This window comes from Notamacropus eugenii, chromosome 5 (genome assembly GCF_028372415.1).
Source record: "Notamacropus eugenii isolate mMacEug1 chromosome 5, mMacEug1.pri_v2, whole genome shotgun sequence".
NCBI lineage: Eukaryota > Metazoa > Chordata > Mammalia > Diprotodontia > Macropodidae > Notamacropus > Notamacropus eugenii.
In genome coordinates this window covers 5,546,167-5,569,579 of record NC_092876.1, presented here as the reverse complement: position 1 = coordinate 5,569,579, position 23,413 = coordinate 5,546,167, and the positions used below count along the sequence as shown (strand labels likewise).

General features: G+C 42.2%; 1 protein-coding gene and 1 long non-coding RNA gene across 3 annotated transcripts in view; one reads left to right on the top strand and one right to left on the bottom strand.

Moving 5' to 3' along the window:
• Window positions 1-23,413, top strand: part of LOC140508217 (uncharacterized) — a 40,279-nt gene that overhangs the window by 16,427 nt on the left and 439 nt on the right. For both annotated transcript variants that reach the window (XR_011968342.1, XR_011968341.1), the window contains exon 3: window positions 20,176-20,311. This is a non-coding gene — a long non-coding RNA (uncharacterized lncRNA). The remainder of the gene's footprint in view (window positions 1-20,175; window positions 20,312-23,413) is intronic.
• LOC140508214 (uncharacterized) lies at window positions 286-23,261 on the bottom strand. The gene is made up of 6 exons (XM_072615995.1): window positions 22,975-23,261; window positions 21,024-21,168; window positions 17,023-17,149; window positions 15,887-15,982; window positions 1,267-3,391; window positions 286-1,112 (listed from the first exon to the last, which is right to left on the bottom strand). The coding sequence occupies exons 2-6, from the start codon at window positions 21,054-21,056 to the stop codon at window positions 818-820; spliced, it is 2,676 nt and encodes an 891-aa protein (XP_072472096.1). The 5' UTR covers window positions 21,057-21,168; window positions 22,975-23,261; the 3' UTR covers window positions 286-817.

Genomic DNA, 23,413 nt, shown 5'->3' with positions numbered 1-23,413 from the left:
CTGATCCCCAAAGACCTGAGATAGGGAAGAGAACCCGGCAGCCCATGCCATTAGGCAGGATAGGGGAAAACTGAGGCACTGAGAGGCTAAGTGATTTTTCTTCGGTCACACAGCTAGGAAGTGTCACGGACTGAATTTGAACTGAGGTCTTTTTTTTTCAGAGAGAGAGCATTGTGCCCACTGTGCCACATACTAAGAAAATCATTCCATAGATAAATTTCCAACAGTTCCCATAATATTTCCACAGAATTTTTTGTGTCAACAAAAAACAAAACAGGAAACCAGTGGGAATGACTGATGGTTTTATGGCATGTGAATGTTATGGAATATTATTGAGAAATGAAAATCAATAGTATGTCAGAGAAAAAATTATCACATTTAAAGGGGTACATGCACAGTAGGAAATCTGGGATGTCTAACACTGTGCTGAAGCCAGAACTGCATCTGAAAGTCTTTCCAGAGTGATTATATTCATAAGGTTTCTTTCCAGGGTGGATTCTCTCTTATTCAGCAAGACTGGAGCATTGTCTCAAATATTTTCCACATTGATTAACTTAATAAAGTCTCATTCCACTGTGAATGCTCTGATGTACAGCAAGAGCCAAACTACATCTGAAACTCTTTCCACACTGACTACAGTAATAAAGGTTCTGTCCAGTGTGCATTCTCTGATGTAGAGGAAGAATGGAGCTCTGTATCAAAGTCTTTCCACAATGATTCCATTTATAAGGTTTTTTTCCAATGTAGATTCTCTGTCTGTCAAGAGAATAACTACATATAAAATTCACACACAATGATCACATTCATAAGATTTCTTTCAAGTATGGATTCTCTGATGTGCAGCAAGACTGCTCCTGCCTCTGAAAGCCTTTCCACATTGATTACATTCATAAGGTTTCTTTCTAGTGTGGACTCTCTGATGCACAGCAAGATAGGAGCTGCATCTGAAAGCCTTCCCACCTTGATTACATTCATAAGGTTTCTCTGCAGTATGGCTTCTCTGATGTTGAACCAAGTGGTGCTGCTGTTTAAATGCTGTTCCGCACTGATTACATTCATAGGGTGTCTCTGCAGTGTGGATTCTCTGATGTACAGTAAGACTGGAGCTGCATGTGAAACGCTTTCCACGTTGATTACATTAATTAGGTTTTCCACTATGGATGCTCTGATGACAACTTGGAACTAAAATGCTTTCCATGTTAATTATATTCATAAGGGTTCTTTCCACTGTGGGTTCTCTGATGTGCAGTGAGTCTGGAGCCAGATCTGAAAGCCTTTCCACACACTTTACATTCATAAGGTTTCTCTCCAGTGTGGCTTCTCTGATGTCTAGTGAGACTGGAGCTACATATGAAAGCCTTTCCACAGTGATTACATTCATAAGGTTTCTTTCCAGTATGGATGCTCTGATGATAATTAAGGCTGTAGCTGGATCTGAAAGCCTTTCCACATTGATTACATTCATATGGTTTCTCTCCAGTGTGGCTTCTCTGGTGTCGAACAACGTGGGGCTTCTGTTTAAATGTCTTTCCGCATTGATTACATTCATAGGGTGTCTCTCCAGTATGGATTCTCTGATGTACATTGAGACTGGAGCTACATCTGAAAGCCTTTCCACAGTGATTACATTCATAAGGTTTCTTTCCAGTATGGATGCTCTGATGGACACTGAGACTGGAGCTGCATCTGAAAGCCTTTCCACATTGATTACATTCATATGGTTTCTCTCCAGTGTGGATTCTCTGATGTACATTAAGACTGGAGTTAAATATGAAAGCCTTTCCACAGTGATTACATTCATAAGGTTTCTTTCCAGTATGGATACTCTGATGATAAATAAGGCTGCAGCTGGATCTGAAAGCCTTTCCACATTGATTACATTCATAAGATTTCTCTCCAGTGTGGATTCTCTCATGAGCAGCAAGGGTAGAGTTCTTTCCGAAAACCTTTCCACAAACATTACATTCATAAGGTTTCTCTCCTGTGTGGCTTCTCTGGTGTAAAGTAAGACTGGATTTGCATACGAAAGTCTTTCCACATTGATTACATTCATAAGGTTTCTCTCCAGCGTGGATTCTCTCATGAGCAGCAAGGGTAGAGCTCTTTCTGAAAACCTTTCCACAAACATTACATTCATAAGGTTTCTCTCCAGTGTGGATGCTCTGATGATAACTAAGGCTGCAGCTGGATCTGAAAGCCTTTCCACATTGATTACATTCATAAGGTTTCTCTCCAGTGTGGATTCTCTGATGATCAGCAAGATTACAGCTCCTTCTAAAACCCTTTCCACATTGATTACATGCATAAGGTTTCTCTCCAGTGTGGATTCTCTGATGTACATTGAGACTGGAGCGACATATGAAAGCCTTTCCACAGTGATTACATTCATAAGGTTTCTTTCCAGTATGGATGCTCTGATGATAACTAAGGCTGCAGCTGGATCTGAAAGCCTTTCCACATTGATTACATGCATAAGGTTTCTCTCCAGTGTGGATTCTCTGATGTAGAGTGAGACCATATCTTCTTCTGAAAGACTTTCCACATTGATTACATTCATAAATCTTTTCCCCAACATGAATTTTCTCATGTCTAGTAAGATGACTCCTCTCAGTGAAGGTCCTACTACACTGACTACAAGAATAAGATTTCTTGACAGGTTGGCTTTTCTGATGTACAACAGAAGAGGAGTATTCTCTGAACGTTTTATCACTTTTATGACACTCATGAGATTTATTTCTACTAAGAAGTCTCTGATGGGAAATGAGGGACAAATGTGGCCTGAAGGCCTGCTCACATTGCATGCATTTATGTCGATTGTGGCTAGAATGAAATTTTGGATGGTGAGTGACTGATAACTGCTGCTTAAAGGATTGACCACATTCAATGCATTCATAATGTTTCTCTCCACTTTGAATTTGTTGATGGTCAATGAGGTTTGAATTATCAGTGCAGGCCTTCTTCCTTTCATTAGGTGTAATTCCCATTTCTCTGGGATGACCTTTCTGGTGTCTAATTAGCTCTGAATTCAACCTGAAGGTCATCTCACATCCATTACATTGATAATTTTGCACTTCCAGAGGATTCCCAAGAGACTCAATAGGCCTTGCCTGTCCAGTAGAGCTTTCAGTATATTTCTGATCCTGTGAACAGCCATTCCCTGATACCTTTCTCTTGCAGTGAATTAGGACTGAACTTTGTCTGAAACTCTTTCCATCTTCATCAGATTCACAGTGACCCTTTTGTTTTTTCTTGATCTTGATATGAGATTCACAGATTTCTCTCCAACTGAAGTCAGAGTGGCCATTACTCATGAATCTTGGCTGCTGTGATGCTTCCACAGAAATACTCAGCTTTGAAGCAGATTTCCTGATTTCAAGCTTGGTCTCTCCATCTGAAGGAAACAAAGAAACGTATTTACTCCTGATTTATGAACACAAACAGATATAAACAAACATATGCTCTACCTCCATTGATAAAAAGTAACAAATTAGTAATGTATTTCCTACTTTTTTTATTACGTGTTTAGTTATCTGTCTCTGTGTAGAGACTATTACATGAGCAATCTTTCAAACAAGTACCCAGTGGAAGTAGGATACTTGGCATGCCTGTAATATCATTTTCAATGCATTGCTACAGAACTATGAGTTCAAGCCCAATGAACAGTATGAGAAATACACTACAAAATGCAATTTGAGTTCAGACATTTTAAAAATACAAATGTGGTGGAATTTTTTTAGAGCTATACTGCTTTCCACATCCACTATAAATTCACTGTGCTTATGAAAAGTGATGATTATTATTTTGTACTTAGCTGTTTGAAAAACAGTTTCTTTGAGAAGGTATTGCTCAGGTCCCTGATTATAGGCAGAGGACCAGTATCTCACCCTGGAATAGAAGGCAACTACTGTCAAGTAGCAGGACTTGACAATGATCCCTGACCCAGACTTCCCCCATCTCTCCCTCACTGCATTTCTCAATGCCAGTTTTTTGTACTTTCTATGGGCTTAGGGATCTTCCTGCTCCTCTTTATTGATCAGCTTTGATGGCTTATCACAGTCCTTCTTTGTAATCATTCCTTAGTAATTTCCAACTTTGTGTGCAACTTTGCTTACATTATCTTTTGATCCACAGAGAAGGCATTTGTGGCTCACATCCTAAATATTCCCACTATTTCATTCCCTAGGACATCAACAGGCAGAGTGAAGTTCCCTGCTGATAGGTTTTATTTCCTCTTTTCTGTTCTCATGTCTAAGAGCACAGAACTGCCAGTCTTGTTTTTTGACTCAGCTGAGGCATGCTCTGTTCTGGTCTAAGCCATCATTCTTTTAGGACAGGCATTATCTCTTTCCTTGGGAAAATTTTGCATTTGATTCCTTCTGCTTCCCATTGGAAAAAAAATAGGAAAACCACAATCCTTCCAATGAACATGATTTTAAAAATCCATTTCCATCCCATACGCAAAAATGATATTTCTTTAGGTATGTCATCCTTCTCCCTGTAGGACTACTGTTCCTATTGTAGCCCCAGCCATTTGATGGCTGATCAACCCTTTGAGTCTCCACATTAATGGCCCAAGGGGTTTGGCTGGAAAATTCTCTCATAGGACTTGCAGAAGAAAACAGTTGCCCGGTTAATTATGGGTATGTTTAACCAAGTAAAATAAATGTAAATATACAATTTTATTTAATTGTACATATTTAGTACAGGAACATAAAATATGATATTACATTATATGAACATAGAATAAATTTATAAGTCTATCAGTTCAATAATGCAAGTGCACCACTCTTTTCCTCCAGAACAATGAACATGTACTTATCTCAAGCACAATAGTTCTTCTGCAATAATTCCAAACTCATGATCAGGTACACAATACTTTGCAAATCCATGCAGTGATTACATCAAATGTGGACCACTTCTGATTAGGTGCAGTATGTTCCTTCAGCTTCTCAACCTGACATCAAATTGTTTCCCAGTCCCTCAGAAAAGTTGGAAATTCAACTGTAAATTGATTCCCATGGATGGTCCCAGTCACGCAGCTGGACTCATTTTCTTTCTGACGCTACACCAGAGTACTCCTCTCATTCTCAGGTCATCTTGTAAGCATGGCTCATCACCAGGTAATCACCAGATCGAGATCTTACAAATACTGACATGGATGGCAGGCTTTTTGGCAACCATGAACACCTTCCAAGTGATGGTGGAATCATCATGGACTATCTCAACCATTCCACAGACAGTCCTTATATTGGCCCTCATTGCACTCTTCAGGCTTTTTTCTGAGCTGAACTTCTCTGTTATATATGTTGCTAACCTTCAGTTGAGCAAATTCTCCTTCCCCCTTTTTTAAACACCAGTACATAGTTATGGAATAAAGCAAGCATTTTTATAACAAAGTACAAGAAAAAAGATGACTGTGTGTGAAACCATAAATCTCCCATGCACAACTTGCTATTCCTTTCAAATATATGAGAAAATTGTCAAGTAAATTATTTTTTTTCTTCCCTCCCCTACCTTAAATATGGCTACCATTAGACACAAATATATATAGAAACGTATATAATTATATGTACATATATATATATATGTAAAATTATTCAACATTCTTATATTTCTCAGTTATATCTCTGGATGCAGAAAGTGCCTATCTTCCGATGGCCTTTATGGTTAATTTGGGTATTTATAAGAGTAGTATAACTTATTCACTGAAAGTCATTCTATATTTTTTGGGGGGGGGGGAGGTGGTGAGTGTAGAGGGCATGAGACAATAGAGGTTAAGAGATCTGCCCAGGGTCTCTGATACAGTTAGTAAGTGTCAAATATTTAAGGCCCGATGAAAACTTGGGCCCTCCTCACTTCAGATCCAGTGCTGTATCCAATGTACCACCCACCTATCCCTCAAACTCATTCTGAAAACAAAAATGCTGTTCCTCTATATCATATTTTCTTGGTTTTGCTCATTTCCCTCTTCATTATTTCATGCAGGATTTTCCTTGATATTCTCCAGTCACTGAACTCATCATTTCTTATAGCAAAGTACTTTATAATTTCCATCATGACCATAGACCACAACATGTTTAGCTAAATGGGCAGATTTCCAAAGCAATTGGTTGGCCACAAAGGTCAGTCATTCAGAAAAGTTTTTGTGAGGCTATAGCTGGTGTGCCCATGGTACAAAGAAGAACTCCCTTTCAAAGTTCATTTTAAATAAAATTAAGGGACAAGAAGGAGGAATGCACTGGGAAAGGGGGAGGTAGAATAGGGTAAATTATCTGACAGTAAAAAAGATGTGAAAGCCCTTTTACAGTAGAGGAAAAGATGGTGAACATGGGGGAAGGAGGGAAATATTGCTCTCACCAGATCTGGCACAAAGAGGGAATGACATCCACACTCAGTGGGGCATTATCTTGTCCAACAGGAAAGAAGGAGAGGTAGGGCAGAAGAGAAGCAGGGGAGGGCTGATGGAAGTGGGAGCAGAATGGGGAAGATAAAAGGCAGAAGCAAACCACTTGTGAGGATGAGGAGGGTGAGACAAGAGAGAATGAGAAAAATGTAGGAAAGAGGATGGAGGGCAATAGGAATGATAAACTTTGAAAAAAATGTGGCAGTAGGTTTCTCTGATCAACACCCCCTTTCTCAAATATAAAGAGAACTGAGTCAAATTTATAGGAAGTATTCAAAATTATCTATAGTCATATGAACAAATGCTCTAAATCACTATTTATTAGAGAAATGCAAATTAAAAACACTGAGGGATCACTCCAAAACTATCAGAATGGCTACCATGACAGAAAAGGAAAATGATACATGTTGGAGTCAATGTGGAAAACTGAGACACTGAGGCACTGTTGGTAAAGTGGTAGTGATTCTACTGTTGTCAAGCACAATTTGGAATTATGTCAAAAGGATTATAAAAGCCTCTCTGCCCTTTGACTAAGCAATACCACTACTAGGTCAGTTTGTCAAAGAGATTGAAAAAGCAAAAAAGAAATACTGTAGCTATACATACAAACATTTATAGCAGCTCTTTTAGTGGTAGCAAAGAATTGGAAACTGAGGGGCTGTCCATCCATTGGAGAATGACAACCAATTGTTGCACGTAATTGTGATCAAATACTGTTGTGTCATAAGAAATAAAAGAGCATGATGTTTTCAGAAAACCCTGAAAAGGTTCATATGACCTGATACAAAGTCAAATGAGTAGAACCAGAAGAACACCGTATACAGGACCAGCAATATTGTAGGATGATCAGCTGTAAATTGGAGCCAACTGCTTTGCTCAAAGAGCACAAAAAATTGTTCTCAGCAAATCATCCAAGGAAATTTTGAAGGGAAAGCCTGTCTCTTGGGAAAGAACTGACTGAGTCTGGTGGAAGAAGGAAACATACTTTTTCTTTTCCTTTTTTATCTGTTTTCTTTCACAACGTAATGTGGAAATACGTTTTGCATGATTGAACATCTGTAGTCTGTATCAAATTGCTTGCCTTCTCAGTGAGTGAGTGGAGGTTGGGGTTAATAAGAGAATTTGAAACTCAAAAAAATTTTAAAAGGAATGTTAAAAATGGTTTTTACATTTAATTGAGGGAAAATAAGATAGTACTTTTGCTAAAAGAAAAGAAAAGTTGTATATATAAAGATTGTTTCAAAGAACCCAAAGTAATAGTGCAATTGACCTTCAAATACTTTTATCATTTCATACAACCCCTCTCATTACCCAAAAGAAAATAAGTCTTTTTCTATAATGACTAGCAATTCATATTATTCATCCCATTGACTAGATAGGGAACTAAAAATGAAAAATAGACAAGTCTCAGCAAGAGAACTTGCAAATTGTCTTCCTAGTTCCCAGCTCCTCCATATACAAGGCAATACTCTCCTTGCATCCTGATCATCAAGCCAAATACACAACATTCACAATAGAGATTTGGGCCTGAAGTCCAGAATGCCTGAGAGTTCCAGAGGCAGCTCAGAACCTTCCTGCCAATGTGACGCTGGGCAAGTCACAGTACTTTTGCATGCCTTGGTTTCCTTATCTGTAAAATGAGGATCATAATAGCACCTACTTCCTACTATTCTTATGAGAAGCAAATGAGGTAATACTTGGAACACCTTGGTACAGATGAGGCACTACTTCATTGTGAGCTCTTCTTATTATTTTTTACTATTTACTCCTTTCAACTCAGTTCTCCTTCTTGAACAGCCATTCTCCTACAAGGCCCTAACTGTTACTTCAGTCCCTGGAATCTGGTTGTTGTCCTTCATCTTCAAAGATGACCAAAATGGCATCACCATTGTAAAGTGAAATTTCAGTGTGTCTTACTGTGGCTGATCAGACCAACATGACCTAGGAATGCTCTACCACAGGTTAGGCACAGATAGTCTATGTGAATATCCCAAATTTGTGCATCCTGCCTTTACTTTGTGCTGTCTGAAATCTTCTTTGGTCAAAAACCACAGCACCCTTTCTGATGTGGGCACACCATGCTGAGTGGGCCTGTGTCAGTGACTCCCATGTTACAGAGTCAAATCCAAAGTTCTTGAGAGAGACTTTGAGAGTGTCCTTGTACTGTTTCTTCTGGCCACCATGTGATCACCTGCCCCATGCAAGTTCTGCATAAAATAGTCTTTTGGCAAGCATACATTTTGCATCTGAACAACGTGGCCAGTCCATGGGAGTTGCACTCTCTGAAGCATAGTTTGAATGCTTGGCAGTTCAGCTTTAGCAAGGACTTTAGTGTCTGGTATCTTATCCTGCCAGGTGAACCTCAGAATCTTCCTAAGACAGTTCAAATGGAAGTGATTCAGTTTCCTGGCATGACACTGGGAGAATATCCATGTTTCACAAGCATATAACAATGAGGTCAGCACCACAGCTCTGTAGACCTTCAAGTTTTCTAGTCAGTCTAATACCTCTTCTCTCCCAAAACTTTCTTTGGAGCCTCCCAAAGACTGAGCGAGCTCTGGCAACACATGTATCAACCTCATTGTCAATGTGTACATCCCTGGAAAGTACACTACCAAGGTAAGTGAACTTATTCACAGCATTCATAACTTTTCCATTTGTTGTCACGATCCATGTATGGATGGTGCAGTTGTGGCTGATGGGGCACCTGGAATCTAGTCTTTCTGTGGTCACATGGAGGTTCTGCCTCAACCCTGCTTTCTGTCTCCTTTTTTTACCTCATACCTACAAGGAGTTACCTTTGTCCAGTTCTAATGTGGATGGCACCTGAGCAGAGCCAATACTGGAGATTCCAAAGGTTGCTGGAGGGTGTCCTGCTATGGGACACCTGGCAATCAACCACCCATCTCCATAAACTGATGGTGGCAGCCATCTATATGGATCTGGGGAATGATTCTCCAAAAATGGAGACAAAGACTGGATCATACAAACCATAAAGGAACTTGGCTTGGTGACGTAAGCAAGCCTCAGCATTGGATTACTTCAAGTTAAGACACTGGCACTCCTGTCTCCTCACATGCTGAATAATGAAGAGAGAAAATCAGGAACCCAAGTTGCTAGGGTCCACTGCCAATTTTGGTAACACCATCTCAGCTGGGCAAAGACTGTGGCAAAGCAATCCTCTGACACCTCCCTGATTCCTTATCTCAGCTTTTCCAGATCTTTTCATTCCTCTCAGGCCCTCCCATAGGGCTCACTCCCACCAACCCTCTCAGTTGAGAACCTGGCCTCATATTTCACTAAAACAATTGGACATTTCCTCTGAGCTCTCTTATCTCATGCTAATCTCATGCAAATTCTTTTCCTCCTTTACCCCAGTCTCTGATGAAGAGGGGGCCAGATGTTCCTCCAGCATATTACCTACTTATCATCACTATTTTCAATTTCTTTCTTTCCACTGGCTCCTTCTCAACTGCCACAAATGAAATCATATCTTCTTGGACCTCAAAAAAGTCCTCCCTTTGAGATGAGCACTGTTAGAATTTTACTCTCATCAGATTTGACTCAAAGAGAGAATAACATACTCAGTATAGAAATATAACTTACCCTACAGAAATTTTGGAGGGGCAAGGGGAAAGAGGAAAGAAAAAGGAGGGGGTAGTAGAAAGGAGGGAAAAAGGAGTAAAGGAAGAAAGGGAGGGTCTGATAGGAGGGAGGACAGATTGAGGGAGGCAGTGCTCAAAAGCAAAATTCTAGTGAGGAGGGAAAGGGAGAAAGAACAAAAGCATATAAATAGGGGGAAATAGGATGGAGAGAAAGACACGGATAGTAATCATAACAGTAAATGTGAATGGCATGAACTCTCCCCCATAAAACCGAGGGAGATAGCAGCGTGGGTTAAAATCCACACTCCGACAATGTGTTGTGTACAAGGAAAACATTTGAAGCAGAAGGATACACACAGAGTAAAGATAAAAGGCTGGAGTAGAATATATTATGCTTCAGTTGAAGGAAAGAAGCAGGGCTAGCAAAAGCAAGAATAAATCTAACTAAAAGAGGTAAGGAAGGAACCTACTTCCTGCTAAAAGATACTACAGGCAATGAAGTTATATCATTCCTAAACACATGCACGAAGTAGTATAGCATCAAAATTCTTACAACAGAATTCATGGAAGTTCATGGAAGAAATAGAGAGTAAAACTATACTGGTGGGGGACTTCAGCCTACTCCTCTCAGAACTAGATAAATCTAAGCACAAAATCAACAAGAAAGAAGCTAAGGATGAAAAGAGAGATGTGGAACACTTCTGGAGAAAACTGAATGAAGATAGAATGCAATATGCCTTTTTCACAGTGCTACAAGGCACCTACACAAAAACTGACCATGTATTAGGGCATAAAAGCCTCACAATACAGTGCAGAAAGGCAGCAATATTAAAGGCATGATTTTCACACCATGATTCAAGAACAACTACATGTAATAATGGGACATGGCAACATAGACTAAAAGTGAATGGGAAACAAAGTAGTGTAATCTTCAAGAACGATTTGGTCAAGGAAAAAATCATAGAAACAATCAATAATGACATCCAAGACAATATCACTAAGGAGACAACACACCAAAACTTATGGGAGGCAGCAAAAGCAGTTCTTAGGTTAAGTTCTGTATCTCCAAATGCTTACAGGAAAACAATACAGAGAGAAGAACTAATGAACAAAACATAGGAAAAGAATGAATAAAAATCCCCAATTCAATGCCAAATTAGAAATTCTGAAAACCAAAGGTGAGATTAATAAAATAGAAATTAAGAAAACTATTGAAGTAACAAATAAAACTTAGAGCTGGTTTCTTAGGGAAAAAAACAATAAAATAAGTAAACCTTTGTTAATTTTATTTTTAAAAGAGAGAAGAAAACCCAATGACCAGCATCAAATAGGAAAAGGCTGGATTCACCACCAAGGAAGAAGAAATGAAAACAATAATTAGGAGCTATTGGGCCCAATTATATGCCAATACATTTGTCAATCTTAGTGAAATGGATGAACATGTACAAAAATATAAACTTCCAAGGTTAAAAGAAGAGGAAATAAAATACTGAAATAACCCCATTTCAGAAAATGAAACTGAATTAGCCATCAGTGAACTCCCCAAGAACAATGGCTAGGGCAAGATGGATTTACAAACTAATTCTATCAAACATGTAAAGAAGAATTAATTCCAGAATTTTGTAAATTATTTGGGGAAATAGGCAAAGAAGGTGTGCTACCAAATTCTTTCTATGGTACAAATATAGTGCTGATACTTGAACTGGGAAGAGCCAAAACAGAGAAAGAAAAGTAGAGACCAATTTCCCTAATGAATGCAGTTGCAAACATTGTAAATAAACTATTAGAAAAGAGGTTACAGCAGCTGATCACTAGGATGATATATAATGACCACGTAGGATTTATTCCAGGAATGCAGGGCTATTTCAATCACAGGAAAATTATCAGCATAATTGACCATATCAACAACAAAACTAAGAGACATCATATGATTATCCCAATGGATACAGAAAAAGCTTTTGACAAAAGCAAGCACCCTTTCCTATTAAAAACAGTAGAGAGCAGAGGAATAGTCTTCCTTAAAATGAGAAGTAGAATCTACTTAAAACCATCAGCAAATATTTGTAATGGGGATAAGGTAGATGCATTTCCAATAAGATCAGGAATGACAAAACAACGTCCATTATCACCACAGTTATTCAAGAGGTAAAGGACCAGAAACACTAGTTTGAGCAAGAAGAGAAATAAAAGGAACTGAAGGAATTAGAATGGCAAAGAAGAACGGTATTTGTCTGCACGTGTTGTGATGGTACACCTTTAGAATCAAGTAAAAAATTTTGAAATGATAAATTTAACAGTGCTGCAAGATATAAAAGAAACCCACATAGAATATTCAATTTCTATATGTTACAAACAAAGCCCAACAACAACAAATAAGAAGAGATATTCCATTTAAAATTACTGTAGACAATATAAAATATCTGGGAGTGTACTTACCAAGACAAAGTCAGGAACTCTAATAACATAAATACAAAACACTTTTCATGTACATAAAGTCAGGTGTAAATAATTAGAAAAATATCAGTTGCAGCTAGGTAAGGCAGAGCTAATATAATAAAAATGACAATTTTACCTATATTAATTTACATCTTCAGTGCTATACCAATCACATTAACAACAAATTATTTTATAGAGGTAGAAAAAAGTCATACCAAAATTCATCTGGAAGAACGGTCAAGAATATTTAAGTGAATTTATGAAAAGAAATGCTAGGGAAGGAGGCCTAACCAACCTAGATCTTAGAATGTATTATAAAGCAACAATTATTAAAACTTCTTGGTACTGGCTACAAAATGGAGGGGTAGATCAGTGGAATACATGACACAGTAGTCAATGACTAGAGCAGTCTACTGTTGGATAAAACCAAGGACCCCATGCTTACCCTTCTTATACTTATCCTTCTGGGATAAGACCTCACCGTTTGACAAAAATTGCTGGGAACACTGGAAAACAGTGTGGCACAAAATGAGCACAAATCAGCATGTGACACCATATATCACCATACACTGCAAACAGTTACAGGATTCAGATATCAAGGCTGATACCACCAGCAAACTAGGAGAACAAGCAATAGTGTACCTGTTAGATCCATGGAGAAAGGAAGAACTTATGACCAACTAAGAGGGAAAGAACATCAGGAAATGCAAAATGGATGATTTTGATTCCATTAAACTGAAAAGGTTTTGCAGGAACAAAGCTAGTTCAACCAAGATTAGAAGTGAGGCAGAAAGCTGGGAAATAAACTTCAAAGCCAATGTCTCTGGGAAAGCCCTCATTCCTCAAATATGTAGAGGACTGAGTCAAATTCATCATGATACAAGTCATTTCCCAATTGATAAATGGGGAAAGGACATGAACAGGCAGTTTGGGGAGGAAGGAATCAAAGCTCTGTATAGTTATATGAAAAAAACTCTCAATCACTATTGATTAGAGAAATGCAAACACAAACAACTCTAAGGTTATGGCATCCCACCAATCACATTGGCTAACATGACAACGCAGGAAAATGATAAATGCTGGAGAAGATGTGAGAAAATTGGAACACTACTGCATTGTTGGTGAAGTTGTAAACTGATTCAACCATTCTGGAAAGCAATTTGGAAGCATGCACAAATGGCTTATAAAACTGCACACACCCTTCGACCTAGAAATATTACTTTTAGGTCTATATCCTCAAGAGATCACAACAATAGGATAAAGACCTACATGTGCAAAAATATTTCTAGTCACCTTCTTTGCAGTGGTCAAGAATGGGAAATCAGTTGATTTCCAACGATCAAATGGGGAATGACTGAGAGAGTTGTGGTATAGGAATGGAATGGAATACTACTGTTCCATAAGAACTGAGGAGCAGGCAGACTTTAGAAAAACCTGGAAAGACTTAAATGAACTGATGCTGTCTAAAATGAGGAGAACCAGGAGAATGCTGTACACACTAACAGCCACACGGTGTGCTGACTGACTTGACAGACTTAGCTCTGCTCAGCAATGCAGGGATCTTAGACAACTCCAAAGACTCATGATGGAAAATGCTGCCCACATCCAGAAAAAGAACTCTGGAGTCTGAACGCAGATTGCAGTATACTATTTGCTCTCTTGTCTTCTTTCCTCTTTCTCCTGATTCCTCCCATTGGTTCTCACTCTTCTTTACAACATGACTCATGGGAAAATATGTTAAAATGGATGTATATGGGTATAGACTATAATCAGATTGCATGCCCTCTTAGGCTGGGGGAAGAGAAAATGGGGGAGAAATTTTACATCTCTCAATCTTAGGAAAGTGAATGTTGATAATTAAAAATAAATAAATATATTTTTAAAAACTCTCACTTTATCCATTCCTAGCAGATACTGGCCTGTATCTGTCTTTCCTTTCATGGCTAAACACTTAGAGATACCATCTACACCTGGGCTTTATTCTTTACATTCCTTTACTCTTACTTCCTACAAAACTGCATTCTGGCTCCCAATTCACTGGTCACTTGAAGCACCTCCCTCCAAAGTGACCAGTGACCTCCTAATTGCTAAACCAAAGGTCCTCTTATCAGTCCTCATCCTTCCTGACCTCTCTGGAGCTTTTCTCACCATCACTCACCACCTATTCTTTGATACTCTCTTTCCTCCAGGTTTCAGTGACACTCCTCTCTCTTTGGGTTCTCCTCCTATCATGTCCCAAACTAACCTCATTATCTTTCTCCCAACCCTCCCATCTTGCTACTTTCCTAACACTACCCACTTCACTCTCCTGATTGTCCAGGCTCATAATAGAGATGTCACCCACTGCTCACCATCTCTCAAGCTCATATACCATCACCTTCCCTCCATTGTTAATCTTTTGGAATACGCTGTTTTTCCATTTTGGTAAAATCTCTCACAGCCATCCCCACTTGTTTCTCAACACTACCAGCTTCTAAGTTCAGATTCCAAATACCTTACACCTGCAATGTTAAAAAAGCCTGCTGTTTGGTCTGTCTTAACTCTCCCTGGATAAGTCAATGTTCTCCCCAGCTGTCAAATTCAACTTCCTAAAGCTCACATCTGACCTTATCACTGCCTCCTCAATAAACTGCAATGGCTCCCTAGCACCAGGATGACATAGAAAGTCCTATGCTGGACTGTTAGGGAACTTCATCATCTGCCCCTCTCCTACCTTTCCAGTCCTGCTTCATCTCATGCCAACTCCACATATGTCATGATCCAATAGCAAAGACTCCTTTGTATGCCTTCAACAGAACAAATTATCTCCAGTCTCCATGGGCTTACCCTGGCTGGCCCTCATGCCTCGAATGCTCCTCCTGCCTTCTCTGAAGCCCCAGCTCAAGCCCACCCTCCACAATAAGGCTTTTCCAACCCTCCTTACTCCAAGAGCCTTCCTTCCCTTGACTAGCTACAGTTTCACCTGTGCATAGGATGCTTTACAAGCCTGTGTCCAGGTGCCCTTCCTCACTGGTCTGTGAGCTCCATGAGAGCAGTTGATGTCCCTCACAATTCTTTGAATCTCCAGCACTTAGCACACAGCAGGCACTTAATAAATGCTTGCACACTTGAAGAAGGCCTAAGAAAAGGCCCATCTCAGACAACCTAGGCCTTTTCTCGATTCCTTGAGGAGAGCTCCATGAACCAAAGTTCAAACAATAGATCTTATGGGATCCCAGTTTTATTCCTGGAACAGAGCTGAAAGGTCAAGGCATCCAACCCCTTCATTTCACACATGGGGAAATTGAGCTTAGGGAATTTCCCAGGATATTACTGTGAAAAAATGTCTGAAAAAGAAAGGTAAGGCAGGTCTTCCTGCCCACAAGTCTAACATTTCCTTTACTGTGACATGTAGCTACCCTTGTGCTAACAGCCCTCACAGACCTGCTTTTCCCTCACTCACCTGCACAGGAGGTTCTGGGGTCTTCTTGCTCCAGCATCCATGGTGAATCCCCTCCCACAATATGGGAGATCACATCTTCTCTGGGAGCTGGAAGTCCTGGGCATGGGAATAAGGAAGGGAGGAAAATGGACAAAGATTGGTAAGGCAACTCTCTTTAGGGAAAGGGGGCATGAAAGGAGGGTGCCAGCATGCCTCAAGATCCCTGTCCATGACATTTACTATTGGAAAGTTTGCTGGGGGATGGGAAGGAGATCATGTGGAAGCCAATTTGGAAGCAGAAAATTCTGCTTTCTCCACTTCCTTCCTACAAGCATGGGCTGAATCCACAGATTCTTCCATCTACAAAGTAACAAGCAATCGCTAGTGGAGTGGAGAGGCAACTTTGGCCTGGGTTTAGGAAGCTGTGAGTTCAAATCTGCTCTCAAACAATTACTGGCAAAGCTCCCAAAGCAAGTCACTTAACCTCTCCTTGCCTCAGTTTCCTCAATTGTGTAATATCATCTGACTCACAGGCTTGTTAGGAGGATGAAATTAAATAACATTTTTTGGCACCATGCTGGCACACAGTAGGTATACATGAATGCTTATATTCCCTTCCTTCCTTTCCCACCATTTCTTTTGGGCTGTGGGGAATTTAGGAAGGAAGATCCAGGTATCTGAGAGTCAGACCAGGAGCTGGGGAGGGCAAATTGATACTTTTCAACAAGAAGAAACTTCCAAAGATCAAACAAAACCTAAAGGAGAAGAGGCTACATTGAGAGGTGAAGGCTTCCCTGCACAGCCCAACTCTAAGGAAAAGCTAGCTGAGCATTTTCAGAGACAAAATTCATGTTCAAGAAGAGGTCAGACTAGGTATATTCTGAGATTCTCAACAGTGGTTTGTTCTTTGACCTCAGGCTCCCTAAAACTAGAAAGGGACAGCTTCAGGGGGAACAAAGAAAACTCCTTGTTTTCTATCACACATTGCAAAAATGTTTCATGGAAAATCAGGCAGGAAGAGGACTGTCTCAGATACAAGAGATCTGCATTTTGGCTTTTCCAATCATGTATAAATGCTCCATATCCTGAACACTAGGAAGGGAATGAAGGAAGTTCTTTGGATGGTAGATTCATAGATCTAGAGGAAGTGTCCTTACCCAGGGAGAGCAGGTTCTGGGCATTCTCCAGCATGACCTCCTTGTACAGCTCTTTCTGAGGATTGTCCAAGAGGCCCCACTCCTCTGGGGTGAAGTCCACAGCCACATCCTTGAATGTCACCAGCCTCTAAGCCATCAAAAGTCATAGGATGAGCTGAAAGAGACTCCAGAATTCATCTAGTCTCACCCTCATCAATTTAGTGGAGGAAAGTGAAGCACAAAGAGATCTACCCAAAGATCACACCCTTCATGAGCTTCAGAGCCAATACTTAGAACCACAATCATGAAAACCCCAATTGAATATGGAGAACAGCTTTTTGTATTTGCAGCATGAATAAAGTTGAGAAATGGGTTACTAAAAGTTGTTTCTCCCTATGGAGACAGAGAACTTATTTGATCTATCAGAGATACATGGAGATCTGTCAAGGAGAAAGGGAGAAGGTGAAGTGAAAATCCTCCCTTGTCAGAAAAGGCATAAATCATGTGTGAGAAAGAAAATTCCACTCACTTCAAACAGAAGAACAGAGTGAAAGCCCCTTATCCCTCTCTTCCTCTCCCCCTGACCTAAGACTACCCCTCACCCCCAAAGATGGGGACTTGGCTGACCCAGACCATGCAGCCTGAGGCTTTGTACTGGACCTTGTCCCAGCACCTGAAGCTGAGGATAGCCGGAGGCCTGGTCGCAGGAGACCTGCTCTGGGGCAGTGGTAGAGGCAGCAGCCTTGGTGTCCCCTAACCTCTTCAGACCTTGATTCTCAAGAGACAGAAACTGCCCCTTGCTATGCCTGATGCCCCTAGATGAAGGAGCAAAGGAGAAGCGTGAAGGGACTGCTGCCCAACAGGAGTCTAGCCAAATGCAGCCTTGCAAGAAGGTTGCACAGCCTGGTTTTCAGAAGATTCCAACAGGTAGAAAGATCATCATCCATCCCACCATGTTGAACACCAAAGTGAGGGCACTTGACAGCCACGCAGACATTTAGAGCACCGTTGCAGCCCTAAGTGTCAAAGAGGAAGAAAGCAGTAGCAGAAGGACCATTCAGCAGTGGATGGGACCCTGCCCAGCCCCCTGCATCCCTGGCCCTAAACCAAGGACATGAAGTGACCAGGAGGGCAGAAGTGGTAGCTGAGTGCAAGGCACCAAAATCAGCAACTAGAGATGTGAGCTTCCCCAGACCACTGGGGGTCCATTGCAGTCCAGGATAAGAGTTGCAAGGGAGGCAGCAAGTGAGAGCCTGGCCAATATTCAGTGTTCAGAAAGGTGGGTTCTCATGGACTGCATTCCTGCAGGATCAAGCAAGAGATAGAGGAGAATCCATATCCAGTGCAAAATTAAAACAGGGTGGAAGAACCCTCAGCCTCACTAACCTCCTGACAGGAATCTTTAGCACAAAACCACCTTGTTCCTACATGGAATGATGTAGTTTGCCATCGGCAACACTGAGCAGAAACTCACAACCTAGAAGGGCATCTACACCTAGACTGAGGATGATGTTCCCTCCTTTCAGCACATCACCAAACTGGACTGGACACCACTTTAGGTAGGTTGTCCACCATCATCTGAACACTAGGAATCACAACCAAAGTGGCCCATCCCTGGCCTCCATAGAAACCTGGGCCTCAAAAATGATCTCCACTCGACTGCGTGAAGGTGACGCTGCTTCTCCCAAGGGTCAACTCAGAATCACACTCAGGACTAAACTGAGCAGTATGAGACTATTTCCAGTGCAGGGAAAGAGACCTCTGTTTCTCTATGGAGGGCATGATTGGCTCCAGGTATGAGGAGTTATGGCCAATATATGCCTTTGCCTTATGGTTGCTTTCATTCATCAATGGCAAAACATTCAATCACCATGATTATTTAGTGAGAATGAATAACCAAGAAGAGGAAAGGAGGTTTCCTTCACTTACTACAAAGGTAATACTTTATTAACCAATGCTTAGATTTGAGCAAATTCAGGAGAAAGACATTGCCAGTCTTCTTAAGAGAATAAAGGGTCCATGCAGACACCTAGAACTCTGGAATTTGGGAGAGCAAGAGTCAAGACAAGGGACTGTAGCTGAGTGAATAACAACACACAAGACTGCTTGACCAGATCTGAAAATACTCTGATACCTGGCACAGCTCACTCATTTTTCCAACCTCTTAAATGGGGGACACATGGTTGGCCAATATGCCAGGAATCTCAAGCTCTCCCATCTCCCTTGGTTCCACTTCCATTATGTAGTGACATGACTCACCTTCTGTTATTTTGGCTTATTCTCTATCATGCAGTTAAAATTCTTTTTACCTTTTCATCACTGTGATTCTTTCCTTCAAATAACAGATTGAGGCTTTATTGGGAATCCATATTTCAGTTTTCACTTCCTTTATTTCTATTAATTCTGTGCTACACAGTTATGGAATTTATCCATCTTTCCTTCTTTTGAAGATTCCCAGGAATTTGTCTCTGTCCCCTTTTCACTAGGGTCTCTTCAGTCCCTGCTCTCCCCTTCACTGCATGTACTCTCAGTGTGGGCTCTCACTGGAGAAAGGCATGCTTTTGTTGATTGATAATTGAGTACCTAACTTGCTCCCAACCAAACCTTTCAAGCTTCTTTCCTTCTATTCTGGCCTCTTTCCTCCTCCATCCTCCCAGATCCATCCTTTCCCACTGAGAGGTGGGATCATGAACTTTCATTTATGGAGAGAGCCCAGCTGGCTCATTCCATTTCTGACATACCTGCACCACTTTGGGACTTAATCTGACTGATATTTCCAATGTGCCCAGGAGGCCATGCATACTGCAGAGTGTCGTGGACTGGCCGTGTCCCTACAGGCTCAGTGATGTGGTTGAAGGAAAGAGACACGGAAGGTGGGAAAAGATAGACTAGTTCCCTTTATTGATCTGAGGGTCAAGGTATTTATAGACAGAAACTGCAAGCCTATGTGAGATTCTGCTCATCTCCAGTCCCAGAGATTTGGCCAGTCTTATTGTCTTTAAAGACTGTTAGCAGAGAGAACATCTATTTGACATATCCCTTGTTTTCTGTACTTCTCATGTTTGTCTCATGGAGACAGCAACATCTGGGGGGCATGGAGAGCCATTCCTGATGATAATGAGCACAGTCTCAAAGAACAGTTTCCCTGAAGGTCTTTCCTGATCTTGTCAACAGCACTCCACCCTGGCCCTCAAGAGCAGAGAACTCCTTTGGATAAAGCTGCTGACTTGTCATCTCTGTCACCTTCACCAGTTGACTGGGAGCCCTTGAGGCCAGGGACTGGTTTTTCCTTCCTGTGTATAAACAGCAGGTGAGCCCAGTGTCCCTACCCTTTCTAAATGCTTGTGGCCTTCACCTAAGAACTGGTAAATGGGGAGGATTCAGAGAGACCTGGGAAGGCAAGTGACCAGAGGCATGAGAACTGGAGCAATAGCAGGAGGAGAATTTCTGTTCTGCTGACAGCCCTGCAGAGGACCAGAGGTGGGGGAGCCTCAGGGCTCTGCTCCAGGCCTGGTCAGACAAGACTCAGGGTCAGGGTTCCCTGGACCTTCAGTGGCTACAAGGGAGAGGTGGGTTAAAAGAAACAAAGAGTAAGGTGAGAAGGTGTGGGGGTGTGTGTGTGTTTGTGTGTGTGTGTGTGTTTGTGTGTGTGTGTGTGTGTGTGTGTGTGTGTGTGAGTGTGTGTGTGTGTGTGTGAGTGTGTGTGAGTGTGTGTGTGTGTGTGTGTGTGTGTGTGTGTGTGTGTGTGTGGTAGGAATGCAAAAGGATTGCAAGAGAGACCCAAAAAGGCAGCAACTGGGGGATGGGCAGGAGTGGAGATTAGTGCTGGAGATCCCAAAGTGCCTATACATCACTTTATTACACAGAAAGACAGAGCAAGGCAGAATGGTTACCATTTTTTTCACTTTTTGTAAAGAAACAACTCATATGTGAGGTATTACCAACCTCTTAGACAATCTGGGGTCCACAGAAATGGCCTCTATCCCTGACATTGGGCAAGTCTGAGGAAGGACTGCACTCACCTGGGCTGGGGGCCTGGGTCTCCCAGGGGCCATTCCCTCTGGTTCCAGGATACCTGCCTGGCCCAGGTCTGGTCCTCTGCAGACTCAGCTGGGCAGGTTGAAGGATTCCCACTCAGGAAGAGCTCTTTCCAGTCACTTTCAGGACCTACGGTAATTTAGAGAGGGTGGAGTCACACAGGAATTACAAAGGCCCTGCCCCTGCCCTCAGGGCAAAGACACCCAGGTGTGGGGGAAGGAAAGTCAGCTTTGGGAATCAGGATGGTCTGAACAAGAAAACTATTCCTCTCCCCCATTCTCCTACAAAGAACCAGGAGGCAGAAGGGGCTTAGGGATTCCAAGTGGCATGAGAATAGTCAGAGTCTCCAAGACTCCTGAGCCAGAGCTCTCCCTCCAACCCGCCCTCTGCCCTCCCTACCTCCCCTCTCCTCAACAAACACATAAACAGGATCTAAATTCTCCCTCATTACACCTGCCTCACCCAGATAACCACTTTGCTCATTCAACTGTATGCTCCAGGGGTTAAGTCTTGGGCTTTCTTCATGCTTGTCCAGCACCAGGCCCCCTCCATATGCCCAACCACCCACCCCCAACACACACCCCATCTCCCCCTCGTCTAGATCTAGGAGAGAGGGTAGATAGAGAAGGTTGAAGACAGGGAGGGCTCTGGGATGGAGCTGCCAGGAGTGATCAGGGCAAGCCTGAGAGGAAGAGACACAATCCTGGCTGGGACTCAGTTATCTGGCAGTCAGACTGAGGGTTTAGAAGAAATGTGGGGGCAGGAGGAGAGGGGACATCTGAGTGACAGAAGGGTTCCAGGAAGACAGCTGAGCCTGAGGGACAAAGGAACTGTGTCCTGGGTCTCGCCAGGGGCCAGGGGTGGGGGTGTGTGACCCCTGGGACATTCTTTGGAGCTTAGCCTTGGAGGCTGCTTATCTGAGTCCCAGGAGGGAAAGTGGAGGCAGGGAAGCAAAGGCCTAGGACCTGAGAGGGAGCCAGCAGGAGAGCCACAGGTTCAGGTAAGGGAGGCCAGGCAGGAGCCTTACTGCTGTTGACCTAAAAACTTGGTTAAAGAAAAGGTAACAGGCTAAATGCATACGTTTTAAAATTTAATTAATTAATTGATCAATTCCCCATTAAAGAAAACGGTAACATAATGCATTATGGAGCCAGAAATGTTCTGGCTGCCGATACAAAGAATTGGGCAGCCTTAAGTATGTTTTAGAACAAAGACGTGTTCTGTGTCCTTCAGATCTACGGTCTCCATAAGTCATTCACTAGACCATTAGAAAGGAATTTCTCAATTGCATAGGTTGTAAATACAATAAGATAACGGAGTTTGACAAAGTTTCACATAGAAATTACGACCCAAGATATCTGTGTTTTCTTTACCATTAACATGCCATAACATAGTATATGTCCAGAAAATATGAAGATCTGGAAAACGTCCCGTTATTCAAGATAGCGTCTTAGGTTAAAGGTCTCTTAAGGAATGTTAAGTCAGCCCTGGCTGGCTTTTGCTGACATAGGAAGAGGCATTCTCTGAGTTTGCTTCAGAGAGAACAAAGAGATTATTCCAAAATTTTATATTAAACATTTATCAGGGCCTGGGTCCTTACAGGGAGCCAGGGCTGCTGTTGGGACACTGGAACAGGAGACAGGACATTGGAGTCCTGAGGGGGAGGCTGAAGGGAGTCCTGCTGGGTCCCTATGGGGGAGGTCTGAAAGGTGGCAAGTGTGACTCAGTGGTGAAGCTGGGGAAGGCATCCCAGGGCATTTGGGAAGGGAGACTGAGCCCTGAAGAGAGGCAGGGACTGGGATCCTGCCAGGGAGCCAGCAATGGAGAAAGGAGGGCTCCTAGCAGCCCTGAAGGACACTGAGCACATGGTCCCATGGGAAAGAAACCCAAGCCAGCAGGAGCTGAGGGCTGCATGGATTACTGACTCAGACCTACCTGGGAGGTGCGGGCACAGAGCTGGCTTCTGCGAGGAACAGGGAGCTCAGCTCCAAAGGAAGTAGGAAGCATAATCACAGCTCCAAAGGAAGAAAGCAGCTGGATCTCAGCTCCATGGGCTTCCTCTTCCAGCCAGGACACTATGGGGGGGCTCTCTCAGTTTCAGAGCCCCGCCCTATCCATTCCCACTGAGACCTCAGGATCTTCCCTTTCCTCCAATGGCTCCCACAGTCAGCTTCCCAGACCCGACAGGACTCTCCTCCCCCAGCCCTGCCCTCCATCCTGTGCAATGCCTTGGCCAATGTAATAACTGTTTTCCCCTCTAGATCCCTCCCCTGGCCTCCACACTCCACCCCAGGGCTCAAATTCCACCTGGGCCCCCACCCACTCCACTAGTCACCTGGGAGAGTTCTCCTCCCACAACCTCTCTCACTCCCTC

Bases quoted from the DNA above. Each gene is read 5' to 3' on its own strand.
- LOC140508214 (XM_072615995.1), bottom strand. From the start codon at position 21,056: ATGGCCCCTGGGAGACCCAGGCCCCCAGCCCAG. The intron at 15,983-17,022 runs GTAAGGACACTT...TCCCATGCCCAG, and splicing joins CCAGAACCTGCTCTCCCTGG to GACTTCCAGCTCCCAGAGAA. The intron at 3,392-15,886 runs GTGAGTGAGGGA...TGTTTCCTTCAG, and splicing joins CCCCAGAACCTCCTGTGCAG to ATGGAGAGACCAAGCTTGAA.